This window comes from Anas acuta, chromosome 19, assembly GCF_963932015.1.
Source record: "Anas acuta chromosome 19, bAnaAcu1.1, whole genome shotgun sequence".
In the NCBI taxonomy this organism is placed as follows: Eukaryota; Metazoa; Chordata; class Aves; order Anseriformes; family Anatidae; genus Anas; species Anas acuta.
This window is the reverse complement of record NC_088997.1, coordinates 8,654,502-8,670,458: the sequence shown is the minus strand read 5'-3', so window position 1 is coordinate 8,670,458 and position 15,957 is coordinate 8,654,502. Positions and strand designations below refer to the sequence as shown.

Here is a 15,957-nt window from a genome sequence, read left to right as displayed (position 1 = left end):
ATGTAGTAAAGAACTGCATTCTCCCCAGCTGGGAGCATACAGCAGGATTAGTCCGTCACTTTGCAAAGTTCAGCAGGACTACGCTGGTCTAAGTACAATAATCCTCATTTTGCAGTAAGCACCTGCATGTGGCTGAGTGCCTCTTACCTCCTGGTGTTCCCCAGGTGTTTGTTACTCAGAACAACCCTCCCAGCCCTCCCTCTTCCCTGCCCAGCCTGCCACAGGGCTGGCAAAGACAGCACCCTAGCAGCATGCAGCTGCCTCTACCCTCATAAGGAGAGTATATAATATCTGCATTGATTTATTTTAAGGGCTGAATAGGCTGCTTTGAAAGAAAAACCCTCCTTTTTTCTGTGACATAGCAACAAACAGAATATTCAAAACGATAAAATCTCAATTTCTAATTTTTTTTTGGTACTGGGAGCTGATGAAGCTTAACACTTCTCCAGCAAAGGGGCCATCAGCCCTATGGTATGTAAGGCATCTTGTAACAGCAGGAGGGTTTTAATCCCTCAAGTACAGGAAACCAGGAAAAGGCTGTAAGAAGATGAATGTCATCCATGTGCAGACAGCCTGAGAGGCAATTTAAGGCCAACCACTGCACTGTAATGACACTCAGGGACGTGTATTTTAGTGGTGGTGCTGAAGGAAAACTGTATTTTATTAGTGGTGATGAAGGAAAATTGTGCTCCAAAAGTAACTGCAAACAAGCGAAGGGAAAGTGTGTCTATGTAGCTAAAAGCAGTTTGCTTTCTTTCATCCACCCAGTTCATGTGTGAGCTTTTTAAACCCAGCCAGTTCTACAGTTCAGGAAATTGGACAATAACCTCAAATTAAAGAAAAATCATTTTATGTTTATCAAAGGATCGCTTCAACCACAAGAAAAGCAGATCACCTGAGGCAGAATTTAGGAGCCAGGGACTATGAAAGAGATCAGCTATCTGCAGTGACTTCGTTTGTTTGCATCTACAGGCAACGAGATGGGTGGTCTCCACCAACGTGTGCCTGCACTTTTAGCAAGTTTTTTTTTTATTTTTATTTTATTTTAGGAAAAAAGAGTAGTTACTAGCTTCATAAGCCTTAACTGGCTAGCCAGAAAGAAGCATGAAAGGCTTCTGCCAATCACCCCAGCTCTAATAAGGATGCAAAAGAGGCCAGCCAAGTGCTGAACAAAGCCAGTGAACCAGCACAGAGCTCCGGGCTGGCTAGGGCACGGCTACAGCTGGAGCTGGGGGAAAGGAAAGGTGTCTGGGCTGCCTGCGATCTTTTAAAACAAAAATACATTTTCAAAACTTTTAAAATAATTAGACAAGTTATTTTTATTTTAATAATTTGGGAAAAGGCATAAACTATTTTTTAAATTGAGGGAAACTGCCAGTACTGTAAAGCTTAGTAAAAACAGTAATCCCTAATACTGTGGAGGGAAGGGGGGAGGCTACAAAGGAGACAATCAGAAAACGCAGAGCTGGCCAGGACAGGCAGGCATCCTCTTCAGGTAAAGCCCTACTGGCAACGTGGGGAGCTGGGGGGAAACAGGACGAGGAGAACCACAAAGGAGAAAAGTCAAACAGTAAAGCTGGCCACAGGGCAACGCTAAAAAGGTACAAGGACTAGTCCCATGCCTTTCACAAAAACCTGGATTATTAATGCAGAGTTCAGCTAACAAACACATCAACGTTTAGGAAATGTGCGGCATGGGACAGCTCAAGAACTACATTGTGTGTGTTTCAGGAGGTTAGACAGGAAGGGAATGTGAGCCAAGCCATTTAAGTGATCTGAAACGCAGGCAGCAGTGGCAAAACAGCAGCTCTCGCTAAGGCAGGGGATGATTACTTTGGGTTTTATTGTCACCCAACAGTTGCAGTTACACGCAGTAAGTACTAGAGGAATGTTATCTTTAAATAAAGTAATCTGTTAGTGTGTGATTTATTATGAATAAACTGATCACGTCTTCAGAGTTGGATGCTCTAACTCACAGCTACAATCTGAAAATACAAATCAGAAAGTGATGGAAACAAGTCCCTAAAAAGCTCTTAGGGATTTAAAGAATGAATGCAGTGCTGCTAGGTTATCAAGTAGTTACAACTGCAACTCCCCCAAAGAATAGGGACAGGGGTGAAAACAACCAAAATGTGCACTAGTGCTTCTGATGAACAGAGTGTGATGTAAAAACCTAAGGGACTGGGAAAGCAGAAGCCCAGAGTGCTGGAAGTAGCCAAGATGCCTGCAGGAAGGCATCTCACCTTTCTAGGAGGAACATACACGGTTTCATGCTTTTTAATGAAAAATGGAAAGGAGACCATACCATGGAACATTTAGCAACCAGGACGCTCCATGTATCATGTTCACATCCTTGGGAGACAGGGACCCCAGAACTAACCCCACAGTGCTAATGTTTTACAATCACACAATCTCCCTGGGCACAAAGCAAAAGCACATCTTAGCAGAGAGCTGCCCAGAGAAGGAAAAGGAAATACACAAGAGGAAGCGAGGGGTTATCATGCCCACACCTCTCAAGCAAGGATTATGAAACTGTTCCCTAATTACCTCCAGGCAGAGCCAGCCAGGTTGGCAAAACACCACTAAGAAGGCCTGATGCAAAAAGGCATGATGCAACCTGGCTCACAGAGCACAAAACAGACAGGGGAGCACTCACGTGGTCCCCTCTGCCAGCAGGGAAGAGAGGTCTCAGCTCCAAGGCAGCCACGCAGGAGTAAATACGGTATCATACGGTATGGTTAACCAGCACCACTATGGCTGGGCTGGGAAATGGGGACAGGCTACAGCCAGCATGGCCAGGAGCAGCTGTCAGTCTTCTCCCTTCTTGCAATTTGCAAAGTGGAAATTATTCCAAGTCAGCTGCCCAGGAAAAATAAAGGGGGGGGGGGGGGAGAGAGTGAAATCTCAAGGACACAGCTGAGAGCTGCAAATGAATGAGCTCCCATGAAGACTGACGGGGAATTGCCTGTTCCAGCAGATATCCGAGCAGAATAAGCATTAAGCAGAGGTTGTTTTGAAGAGGCCACTCCCAAATTGCTGAAAGGAAATCTGGCATGAAAAAAAAAAAAAGAGGTCAAATACTACAGAGGTGTAACACAGCTCTAGCGTGGTAGTAGGAAACATCCCGGTAAGTACAGCCTTTAAATTCTAATCCAACAGCCTTTTCTGCTGCTATGCTTCCTTTGCAGCATACTAGGAAAGGCAAGAATCCTGGCAGCCCCAGCCCCCAAACCTGCATTTACAACAGGTAACAGATGAGGGGATGGCATGCATGCAGCTCCACGGGTGTTTTGTCAGGATTAATCCTCAGCCCAGCTCTTACTGTTTTTCTTTCACTTAGTGTTTAAGCCTACGATTTAATGATTCTTTTCTCTTCCAAAATATTCTGTAGCTTCAGGAGCAGCAAAAGCCAGGGAAGTCTCAGCTGACCACAGAATAGCTTAGGGCCAAAGAAAACAACTGTGGGAAACCAGTTCCCCCACTGGCGCATCACCATCAAAAAAGAACTGGTATTTTTACATCAGCTGCATTAGTGTCAAGGGATTAGCCTCTGAGCAACACAGAAAGATGTCAGCCAGTGACAGAACGGTATTTCCACCATTTGCCCTGGCACACTGATGATTATCCTTTGGATTTTATAACAAGTATGATCGTTAGCAGTTAGAGCCACTAATAATCTCTACTGTTAGAGGAATGCTGAAATAACGTATTAGGCTCTTTGCATACACGTCAGGGGATCCAGGCTGCACTGCAAACATTTTGCTTCGTGGCCGAAAAGCGAACTGTCCTGTTTAGAGACCGTGTCTGAAATCACAGGCATGACAAGCAAGAAATAGATAATAACAGAACATAACCAGGGGTAATCACAACTGTAAGGAAGCCACAAGTCAGCTGCATTTCTACGTGGTTTCCATCATTGCTGGAGCACCCAGACAGAACCACAGAAGGACTGTGCCCAGCCTGACAGCATTACACACAGCCAGCAGCAAGCTGCAGGAGCAGAGAGCACCTCGGTAGGTTTCATTAAAGATCTTTAAGCACAGGGCTAAAATTAACCCAGAGCTACCGAGTTAACAAACGTTCACGCTGCTGTAGCTTGACTCCCACCCATCATCTCCTAAATACCAGCACCGTGCATGCTGTCCTCACGCCTGCAGTATCATCAGCCTGTGCAGCACTGCTTACACTGAAGGTACATAACGATGCACAGATTGGATCAAACACGTAAATAGCTTCATCGTTAGACACCGAAAGAAAGCAGCAAAGCTTGCCTGTCAGCTTCAGCATGTTTGAATCTTATACCGGTATCCCATACACTTCACTCTGCTTGGTTAAAAAAAACAAAGTCACGATTTCTTACACCATGCTTTTTGAATACCAGCTACGAAAGAAAAAAACAAGGTTCGAGACAAAAATACTGATTTACAAGCTATTTAGATGCCTACAGGTAGATGGCATGGAAACATTCAAAAGCACTACTCCAGATTTTTAAAGCAGCTACATTGCTTTGTAAATCTGGCTGTGTTGCTAGCATTGCCTCTGTTATTGCCATTATTAGAAGTAATTGCAATGTCTGTGGTATAACGAACAATATTGACATGTTTTAAACCTCAGTTGCAAGTATTGACTATTGTCTTTCACACAATGCTTATAGATTGAAAAGAAAATAGTAGCCAGGCAATTTGGAGTACTGGTGCCTCTTGTCACTACCAAACAGTGCACGACAGAGAACAGGCAAACAAACGACAGGAGGAAGCTGCTGCATCTAACAGTGGGGCTCGGGGCCATACTGTCCATCTGCAATTTCCATGGGACATGACTTGAGCCAGTGCCACCAAATCCTCTGTAGGAAAGTCCTCACGCAGACAGCAGTTATGGAGCTCCTACTTGCTGCCACCGAGCAGTGCCACCAGTTGTGACAAAAGCAGATCTGGAGCCTTACGATCACCTCGCAGCTGGCCAGGATCTTGGCATTGTGTCCATGACAGCATGACGCTGGCCCAAGCCCTGGTGACATGGTGAAGTGCACTCTGCTGCAGGTATCACAGCTACAGACACACTGGGTGATTTAATTCAAACATATGTCTGTACTCAGAACAGCAGGAGTAGAATTTCTTAAGAAGAAGCCCTAGAAACAGATCAGGAAAGCAAGTAAAGAGGGGAGGAAGAACTGAGATAAGAGTCCCAGTACTTCTACTCTGTGATGTCCAGTACAGACAGCACCCAGCCTAGCCAACAAAGGGAACACAGAATGCAGACAGAAGCGAGCTGTACCTCTTGGGCATGGCTAGGACACAAGGTCAGGGCGGTGACAGGTTTGCTTTAATGCTGCACAGGAATCTCCAGCCTGTGGGGATGAGCAGCGAGGGGTGACGCAGGCTGATGCTCTCCGGTGTAGGCGTGATGTACAAACCGACTACTCACAGCCCAGCTTTGCACACCCATCCTTGAAGATCGAATGATTGCTCTACAGCATTTTTGTGCATTAGCCACCATATTAGACAAAGATAAAAAGCTCATTCTCTGTAGCGGGGAGATCCCGCACAGTGAACAGCAGCTTCTGGAGAAGCCAAACCCTCAAATTACGGCAGTCACTGCATGCCTGTAACTGCAGCTACAGGATAGGAAGCCAGCAGCTTCTACTACAAGAACCCCGACACAGTGTAACTTCAGCCAGGGGTGCTCAATCCTCCCTGGACTATGGGGGCAAGTTACTACATAGCCCAGGCATGCTAATTTCAGTTATTCAGAGATCGCAGCAGGCCCCTTAGGTCCAACAGTTGACAATCCAGTTGGAGACTTGCCAGTTTTATTTAGAAAAAACGAAACACTAAGATCTAGCTTTCCATGGTTCTGTTAGTTTACTTCTCCTTCCCCCCCAAACTGCTGATGTTTTAAATTAGTTATAAAGTCAAAGCAGCAAGAGAGCACAATGCCAGAAAACATTTCCCTGGAAATCCTAATGCATTCTACTCAGAGACTGCAGATTCAATGAGAGGTGCCACAGATCTTCAAGTAGGTCCACAATAGCCTAATTTATGGGACAAGTCATTTTACTTGCCTGGAAAAGATCATGATGGATATCCAAGAGGGAAGAGTAATCCACATAGCACAGATAGTGGTGAACAAAAGCTGAGCAATCTTTCTAGTAAGGCCTTTGGAGCAATCATTCATCACAAGCAGGGGAAACAGCTGTGCCCACTAAAGCATTCAGATTCTGATCATTCTTGAAGCTACAAGGAGCTTTTGCAACCTGTGGCTAGCTGGACACAGAGGTACAGGTAAGGAGAGTGGCTAGGCCAAAGTCTCCAGCAGGACCTGAAGCAGAAATTCTGGCCCACACCAGAGGCATTAAGGTCAGCTTGGAATCTGGGGGTCACCAGGAAGAAAAACCAAGACCTAGCAGGGCCACGCTTCCATGCTTCCTACGTACCAACAGAGCAACGGTACCAGCGGTATGCTAGGGGAGGCTGCTGGGACTCCTGGAGAACAACCAGCTCCTCGGCAGGTGGGATGGCACACACAGCGCTTTGTTGTTTCTTTCCAAGTGCAGAGCAGATGACCCAAAAGGTGTTTGAGTCAACAAGCTCTTCTCAAAGTCCGCTCTGACAGGCGAGCACAACCCAGGGATGAGCTGAGGCCTCTTCTGCTCCCCCCTCCTTTTTTTTAACTCCCCACCAGCTCCATTTGAATGAGAATGAATTCCACAGGGCCGGTGCCAAACCTTGACCAAACCTCAACGGAAATTGCAAAGGTGACAAAAATGAGCACAGGAAGGGAGCAGCACTCCTGAGGCGCCCCAGGCTTCTGTTCAGGATGGCTGATAACCCAGAGCTCCCAGCACTCAGGCGTTTCATCTCGCCATAGGCCGTACAATAAATACACTTCAGCAGGGAACAGCAACTAGAGCAAAGAGGCACTGGTAGGGCAAGAAGCGTATGAGCTTGAGTACCCATGGTTGTCCAGATTCTGTACGAGCAGGCACTCCAAGAATATCTCCTTTTTACGCACAACAAACTTTCCTTGGCTTAGAATATCTGACACCACAGGTTACCCAAGTTCTGCAAACAAGCACATGCAGTTCCACATTAGGAGGCACGCCTGAAACATCCGATTTCACTGAAACACAGGGCTTACAGACACCTTAATTAAGCACAGTTTGGAAGAGTATTATCTGATCCAAATTTAAACAATTAATACCTCTTGCCTGGCTCTTCAACATTTTAGTACACAACACATACCAATATTAAAAGGAAGCATTGCCACGGTCTGTTTCTAACACACTTTAAGGTAACAAGATACATGAGATGTGCACAGTGTTTCCTCCTTCCCCTGCCACTAAGCATTTGGGAATCCACGTGGATGAAAGTCTTTGTGAATGACAGCCCCGGGAAACCAAACTCCAGCTCTGCTGCTCAGTGAACCAGTTTTTCAGCCAGTCCCAGACTGCTAGAGGACACCGATGCTGCTTCCTTCACACCCCTCATACGTATCGCAGTTTAGCCCACTAAGTTATACTCATTACTAAGAAGTACACACACAGCAGGTTTGAAGCCTCAGCCTTCCAAATTCTGAGAACTCTTTGTATTTACGTGAACTATACAAAGGAACTACGGGAAAAGTGGGAATGAAGCAGTACTGCGAGGCACACACTGGCTTGTCACAAGAGAGAAGTCAGACACAGCTTAGTAACTACACTTGCTTCCGTACTTCAGAAGAAAGACCCAGACAAGTCAATACCAAGTCCTTGGAACATGTGCTGCTGACAATATTGAGAATGACACCACAGCTGAAATTATACAGGTTTTACAGCAAACTAAAAAACTTCTTGGAAGCCTTTATATTTATCACAAAAGAACAATGGCACCACTACAGCTTATTAACAGAACACAGAGAACCACAGATGTTTTTTTCTGAAAAAAATAATAAAATTGAAACCATCAGGATCTACTGCTAAATTTCATATTTAGCTGAAGAAACAAAGGTGTGAGGGAAAACTCACACTGTAGAACTGTTGCCTCCACAGTTTTACATCTTCGACCAACCAATCCTATACTATAAACTTCATGAAGTCTTCGAAGTTGTGAAAGGGGGTGATGGAATCAGCATCACCAGGACTATGTAATGCTACTATTCCTAAAAACTGGTGTTTTGAAGTCAGGTTTTCTGGAATTAGCAACACTTTTGTCAACAGGAGAACACCATCTCCACCACTGAGATCCCCAGGAACTATGGGGGACTTGTACTTAAAACCACAAACACAATGACCGAGGTTTGGTTGGCTTTATTCACACAGATCTACCCCATGATGATCAGGAGGAAGCACAATGAACACAAAGTGGATATTGTTTAATCTTGACTACGTAACAGTATAAACACGCTGAGTATGAATATCTTGTAACTGGAATAAAGCAAAGGATCAGGATTATCAAACTCATGTAAGCTTTCAATAAACACGTGCACCTCTATAGAAACCACAGCTGGTACAACCACATGAGCACGGATGAGCAGGCAGTGCTCCTCGTGGTACTGAACCAGAAATACAGATCTGGCCAGGGAGATGGAACATCAGAACCCAGTTACTCCTCTACCAGATGTGCACAGCACGCTGAGTCCCCAGCACAGCATGGCCTATGATACTGCTGTACTGGTGATAACACAAAGTATCTGAAATCTCAGGGAAACCCTTTGAAAACAAAAAACACGTGAAAAAAATGAACTTCCCTCCGTTACTCAGCAAGCAGTTTTCATAAACACCAGTATGACACTGCTAACCCTGCAAAAACTGCAAACAAAGAAGGAATGGATTTATCTTATCTTTGATTTCCCAGTAAGGTCATAATTCTGCATTTTCATATCAGTTCATATCTTTATTACAGTCCAACATTACAGCAACTTTTCTTAGAGTAAATATACTGATGCCCACAGAAAGTCACTGTCCAAGTGAGTGTGACCACTGCAAATCCAGCGCTCCAGCAAAAACAATGAATTCGTCGGACAAACCTTTCAGGAGTGCTTCAGCTAGCAGCAAAAGCATTTTTAGGAGTAAATGTTTCTGTTACAGATTAAACATAGTTGCTTTGCAAGCAGTATTTAATTAGTCAAGCCAGAACATTTTACAGCTGTTGTTTTTAAATTCCCTCACAGACTGATTCTTCCATATCCTGCTCTTGACCTGCATTGTCTCCCTTCCCTTAGGCAGATAAAGGTACGCTGTGTTATTGATTAAGCAGTGCCCATCAAGAACACTTTGCTAAATGAGCACAAACAATCCCCAAAGAGTCACTGAATCTTTGAAAGTGAACTAGTGAACTCAAAATATTGCCCTGTACACAGTGGAACATGCTTTATAAACAGAAGTTCCACCGTTTCACCATTAAAATAAAATTAATCAAAAAACACCCTCCTACAGATGTAAAGGAGAACAAAAGTAACGCAGTGACTTACAGTGATACAAGAAAAGGATGTAAATAATATATTTCTGTCAAAGAGGCGTATCTGCTGTAGTGAAACAAGTGACCTGAAGAACAGGGATCATCTAAGTAGACCGAAACAGTCTCTGACCTTTTCTGTGCCCTGACTAATCTCCACGAGAGGGGGAAAAAACACTGGGTGGAGGGGGATACAAGGGAAAACTAGTGTGAATTAGGCAATGCAGAAGATGTTTTAAGGCTGGATAGCACTTCCTATTGTACTAGTTTGTCATTTATCTAAGAAATGTCAGTTGAAATAACACTGAAGACCACTGTCAACAGTGACTTTTTAGGATCTGGTTTTGCCCCAGCCAGCAGTTATAAGATGTAGCCATGATTTACAGAACTGTGCTCTCAGAAGATATTGTTATCACACAATAAACATTAAGAAGCTAGTGAAATACAAAGACACAATGTTGAAACTTACAGTATTTAACAAAATCCTTCTGAAAATCTTTCCTGGAGTTGACAAAGGCTCTTCCTCTCTCAGTTCCAACTACAAACACGTCTGTTTCATATACAGCAATACAGGCAACTTCTGCCTTGGACTTGGCAAGTTCTTTGCACTGTAAAAAGAAAAAACAAAAACTGTTTATTATTATAAAGTATAGTCAATAGAACGTATGTGGAATCATTTAAAACAGTTACTAGTTCTGCTGCCAGCATTCACCTCTCAGAAGACACTGCAAGTAACATCACATCAACCATCAGCAAAGGATAACTTACACGTCTGGAGTACTTTTCACAAGGAATCTGAAAAGCACTGCAAATCCATCAGTGAAATTCAGGCCTCATCTAGACCCAGAGATTACACTGTTTTTAATTAAAATGATTTAGTCTATCCCTTGGAAATTATTACTTCACCATTGGACAATCACATTGTCTTATACCAACTCCAGCTTTCAGCAGAGTGTACAGAAGTCTTGTTCTTTAACAGCACACCTAACACGAGTTGAGCTGGTTGGAAAGGTGTAATTGCAAGCAGGAAGGGCTGCTCAGTTGTTGTCCTGCTGGCTGTGCTCTGGATCAGGTGCATTCCTCCAGAGGAAGGGAAAGAGCACACCCTCCCTGCACACGTGTAGGTGAGAAACTGCTGGCAAGGAAGTCAGGAAACTTGCAGTGCAAGGAGACAGCAAGATCCTGAGAAAGTTAGGGTAATCATCAAGAAGTGATCATTAAAAGTCAGTTTTTCCTAGGAACTCAGAGTTTGCTATAACCCAGAAAGACACCGTAGGTGCTGCCTGACATGAAGTGGCAAAACCTTTAGGAGCTGAATATACCCCCTTGGGAAAAAGGGTTTGAAACCAATTCTCTTATAGAGATCCCATTCAAAGTTTTATTGCTAAAAAGAAACAAGAAAGACCACACAACAAAAAACAAGACGACTGCTAGCGTGAACTTCCACAAGCAAACAGCCACAGGAAGCTGGACAGCACACACTAAGGAAAAGATATGACATTACACTCCAGCTCCCTGGGGTGTAATTACAGCAAGATATTGCTGTAATCTTGCAGGTGCCAAGACAGAGCTGTGCCACAGCTGCTGAGCTCGCCTACTAACCATTGACTCAAGTGCCGACATGAGGAACGTAACCACCATCCTGCTTTCAGAGGGATCCTCATCGTGGATGGACGCTGCTGGGGCTGTAGCTTGGGCCATTCTCCTCCTATAAAATCAAACACAAAACCTGCTCAGATACACACAGCTGTGCAAGAAATCTGAGCCCTCCCTCATGCAAGAGAAGAAATAAATAAATAAATCAATATATGTGTGTATGTATATATATATATATATATATATATATATATTCCAAGACCCAGAACAGCCCCCATGAGCAAATATGCAGGTAAAGTAACAGGATCAAGTGTTTGCTCTTGTTTTTACACTTTCTGCTGTTTTATCCAAAGCGGAAGCTGAACATTTCAAAGTTAAAATGCTGTGCCATGCTCAGACCAAACAGCCTCTGTGCCTAGAAAGATACTTATTAATTGATTGGACTGCTAGAGTTACAGATGTGCTTAGAGAGAAAAATCAATGTAAATTCAAATAGCCAGAGATGAAAAACATTGGAATTAATGGTGTGACAACAGGAATGACAAAAAAAACAAACAAACAACACAGTTGTGGTACAGGTATTCGAACCCCCCTGTAACTTTCAGTACAAATTTATCACTGCCTGACTCAAAAAAAAACCCTCCCAAAATCACAGCCTCAAACTACAGTGTCAGCAACCAGAACAGGACATTTTATCTGCGTATTCATCAGCTGCAGGATTAATGTCATAGCTATGAAGTCCCAATTAAGGTGCTAAAATTAAAAACCAGACTTCAGGAGTGACAACAAAGATTTAAACCTATTTTATGTACAGCAGTCAGGACTTTCAGCTTAGCTGAGTGCTAATCAGGACTTGTTTCTGCTTTTGCTGGCAGAACTGTCTATAGACAGCAAGGAATATATTGAGCAGGAAGTTTTGACAGCTGCTAAGAGCACATTTCTCTGTTGGAACGGTGCAACCGATGTTTACATGGACCTAATGCAATGAGCCGACATGCCTGCAGGAGGAGAGAATCGCGGAGATGTAGCTGCTCAGCTCCACGCACCTTGAGAAAATCACCTAGAAGCCCAGGTGAGATAAACGAGACGTTTCACAAGAGGCTGGCAGCACCTTGCTGCTCCCACAGAACCTGGGCTCGCGGCACGGCTCGGGTCCTCCAGGGTGATGTGCGTGCTGAGCAGTGTGCAGGCACGTCAGGGCAGCGCGAATAACAACCAGTGCAGGTGGTAAATACACGCACGCAGTGGGAAAAGGGCACCGAGCTGTTCTTTGAGAGGACTTACGGCACTTCAGAACTGAAATTACGGGGTACGGGACCCTGCAGCACCAACAGCACAAGGTAACAGGTTGGAGTAGGTGATCTTGGAGGTCTCTTCCAACCTAAAATGATTTTGTGATCCCAGCAGACATCCAGCAGCCCTCCAGGTCTCCAGACTGTCCCAGCGGGGCTTGGGACACAGAGGCAGAGGGATTACCACCCACCAGAGGAGGGGGAGATGCTGAGGGATGGCCTAGGGACTGTCAGAGGTGAAAGGGGGACTGATGTGACATTAAAATCCATCTTCACTGAGTTTGGGATCCAACGGAGTTCCCAAGCTCATCTTTGGAACTCTTTGGGGTTAGTATGTCAATGGGATTTTGTACACCATGGCAGATTTTTGATGATGTAGGAACAATGCAATATAAAAGATGAAGCAGAACACAAGCCTGCGTTTCCCTTCTCCCATGTCCACCCGCAGCCTGATGGAGTTGTCCTGGTCACTGCCACCCCCTAAGCCAGCAGGGGCACGGACACACGCACCCACCCCATCCTGCACGGGAGAACTCAGGCTGTGCACAACCAAGGGCATGCACCTTCCTGCTCTGCACAGGCACCTGCTCCAGAAGAGAGGCCAAAGAAGTTCCTGGGATTGCTCCTGGTCCACAGCCACGCAGGAGGACGCTGATTATTGCAGTTACACAGAGCAGGCTGTGGTCCAGAACCCCTAACGAACCTGAACCTGGCTGAGTTTCCAAGCTTGGATCCTCGAGGCACCCCGTGCAAATGCTTTGGGGTTGGTACTGAGCGAGGTGTTGCACGTGTACGACACAAAAAGGCAGATTTAGACATCATTTGAGCGGCCAGGAGCTGGCTGCCAGAGTACTCCTATGTAATGCATCTATTAATCACGTATTACTAGCTGGTCTGGAAGATTTTTTTTAATATGGGTATAATTGCCCATAAATCCTTTGGCTTTGCCGTGCCAAGATGAGCCCCTGTCCAAATCAAGGCTTGTAAAAATGAGCAAATCATTACAAGACACTGGTAGAGTACCACGGATCAGCATTTAACCATTCCTGCCCAATGAGAGGGTCACTGGGGCAGAGCAAATAAACCCGTGCTTCCATTTCACCAGAAAAAGGACAGAGCAAACCCAGCAGCTTCCAGGAAGCCAAATCAAACCAACACGCACCCCACTCCATGTGCTTCCTGCTGGCTTCTACTTTTGAGAGCCAAAAATTAGAAATACTCAGGGCAAGAAAGAGCGAAACCGCAAGCCAATTTCCATCTTCCCTGTGCTCACACAGAGGCACGCGTGCCAATCCTGTTACAGCCACCAGTAAGGGATACTCTGTTAGCTGCTTGCCAGACACACAGAAAATTACAGACACAAAGTTGAGCTTTATGGAGAAAAATTGTTATTTAAGGATATAAAGAATAGACATGGAGAATAACGGAAACACAAGCCCAGAATTGCCTTTCTTAGAAGCAAAGCCTTAACAACAGAGAAGTGGTTTTCCTTTTCACCAGACACAATGCACGTGGATATTCCCACAGCGACCTGCGTGTTGTTTGCTGCTCTCACTGGCTCTCACTGATCGTATCCCCTGGCTTCTCTGCCTTCTGGGCCAAGACATGACGGCAGCACGCCGACCTGCCCCGACCCTGGGCTGCAGGGGCAGGGCAGAAGGTTCTGCCTCCCAGCTGCACGCATTGATGCTCGCAAGCTATGAAGTGCAAGTGAATCTTGTTAAAAAGAACTTATCCCACCCCCTCAAAAAAAAAAAATCTGGTATTTTTCTGCACAATATGGTTCAGTGATCCTGAAACTTACCTTTCAGAAAAAGTCAAGCCTGGTGTTCCTGAGATAACCTAGCAAAGAAGCAGTAAGGGCATTTGGAGTCATTAGGAAACCACTGCCATCAGGCTCCATTCTGTGTTAGAGCCAGGCCCAGGAGGGGTTCGTTTTGTCTTTAGGTGTGCAGTGTCCCACAGCAGCACCCAGGTGCTCGTGAATTACAGCTAAGCCATGTAAACAGCATGAAATATTAATCACAGCAGGCCTGACCGCCTGATAACTCCTCTCTTCACCCACTTAATTGTATTTTGCCAACATGACGATGATGCTAAATAACTGCTGCTGCTTTATCTCCCTGTGTCCACCAACAGCAACACCACGTAATGTCTGAGATGTTCGTTGGTCTGAACCCCAATGGCATCGATCTCGTTATAACAGAGGTGCTGGCACATCTTGTAGAGTGAGAAACAGGTGTGCTCACTACAGCAGGCTGGCCTGGGGATTTCTGTGTTGCACTGTCAACAAAAGCCCCAAAATAACTTCAGGGCAAACCAAAAACCCCTTTAACTCTTTTAGGATTCCCACAAAGAGTCATCCAACACGACACATCCAGCTGGGCTATAACACCTTGTAAGGAGCTAGAATTAGTTGGCAGCAGCATGTGAAGCTCACTGTCACATAGCAACGAGTCCCTGCATTTGGCCATCAGCTCCCCCTGCACCTCCCCTTTGTTCCCATTACTGCACGTAACCAAACACCAATTTCCACGGGACAGATCCCATTCACCCTTCCCCTAAGCAAAGCACGAGTGCCAACGCTGCTGACAACCTCTCCTCGCCTTGCTCACAGGCTCTGAGCACAGGAACACAGGGCAGAGCCACGGGGAAGAGCTGGGGAACGCCACCAGCTTTGGGGTGGCTCCCCCAGTGCAGCCCCAGCCCCAGCCCCAGCCCCATTCATTGCCCCGCCTCATTTGCATGCCCCGCCCCCACACCTGCTGGGCCCCGCCCCTCGCCTCATTTGCATCCCCCCCGCCCTCGCCCAATCACCACCGCCCCTCGCGCAGCCCCGGCACGTGCGCGCCCCCCCGCCAGCCAATGGCGGGTCCCCAGGGAGGGGGGGGGGGCAGGGCGCGAGGCTCCGCCCCCAGCAGCGGCGCTGAGGGGGGCGCTGAGGGGGGCGGGCGGAGGCCGCGGCCCCTCCCGGCAGCGCCCGGTGCCCCCGCGGGCAGGGGGCGGCCTCTCCCCGCTCTCCCCGCGGCCCCTCAGCCCCCCGCACGCCGCCCCGAGCCCTTCGCCACCCGCCCGCCCCCTCGCTCCGGGGCTCTCACCGCTGCCGGGCTCGGGCAGCCCCGCTCCTGCTGCCGGTCCCGGTCCCGCCGGCTGGGAGCCAGGAGGCGGAGGCCAGCGGCCGGGTGTCCCCGGGGGGTGGTGGCGGCGGCGAGGAGGCGCTGGCCCCGCGCGTCCCCCTCACGGTGTCGGGCTGAGCCCAGCGCCGCTCCGGGGGAGGGGAGCGGAGAGGAGAAAGGGGGGGGGGGGGGGGCGCAGGTTTTTTTGTTCCACTCGCCCACGCTGCGCATGCGCAGGCCGCGCGGGGGCTGCTGGGAGTTGTAGTTTTTCCATGTGGGGTTTTCCTATCACCGCGCAGGGCGGGGGGCACGGCGGAGGACTACAGCTCCCGGCGTGCCCCGCGCCGCGAGGGCCGGCCCGACCCCAGCGCCCACAGGGGGAGCGCGGCCCCGGCCGCTCGGGCAGCGCGGAGGGGTCTGGGGGGAAGATGGCGGGGGGGGGGGCCCGGGCCCCTCAGGGCAGCCCCGCTGCCAGCTCCTTCCTCAGGCTCTCCTAAACGCCGGCGTTTTGGTCATGTTCTT

The 15,957-nt window shown here is 47.1% G+C and overlaps 1 protein-coding gene across 8 annotated transcripts in view; it reads right to left on the bottom strand.

The window, feature by feature from the left end:
• GTF2I (general transcription factor IIi) overlaps window positions 1–15,552 on the bottom strand; it is a 69,209-nt gene extending 53,657 nt beyond the window's left edge. For 7 of the 8 annotated variants that reach the window (XM_068655512.1, XM_068655514.1, XM_068655516.1 and 4 more), the window contains exons 1-3: window positions 15,418–15,552; window positions 11,034–11,139; window positions 9,901–10,039 (exon numbers count right to left, since the gene is read on the bottom strand). In XM_068655512.1, the coding sequence (XP_068511613.1) occupies window positions 9,901–10,039; window positions 11,034–11,132 (238 nt within the window). In that variant the 5' untranslated portion in view covers window positions 11,133–11,139; window positions 15,418–15,552. Of the gene's footprint in view, window positions 1–9,900; window positions 10,040–11,033; window positions 11,140–14,123; window positions 14,162–15,417 lie in introns of all 8 variants that reach the window. The other variant, XM_068655513.1, reaches the window with a different exon arrangement.
• Between the last annotated feature and the right edge of the window lie 405 nt (window positions 15,553–15,957).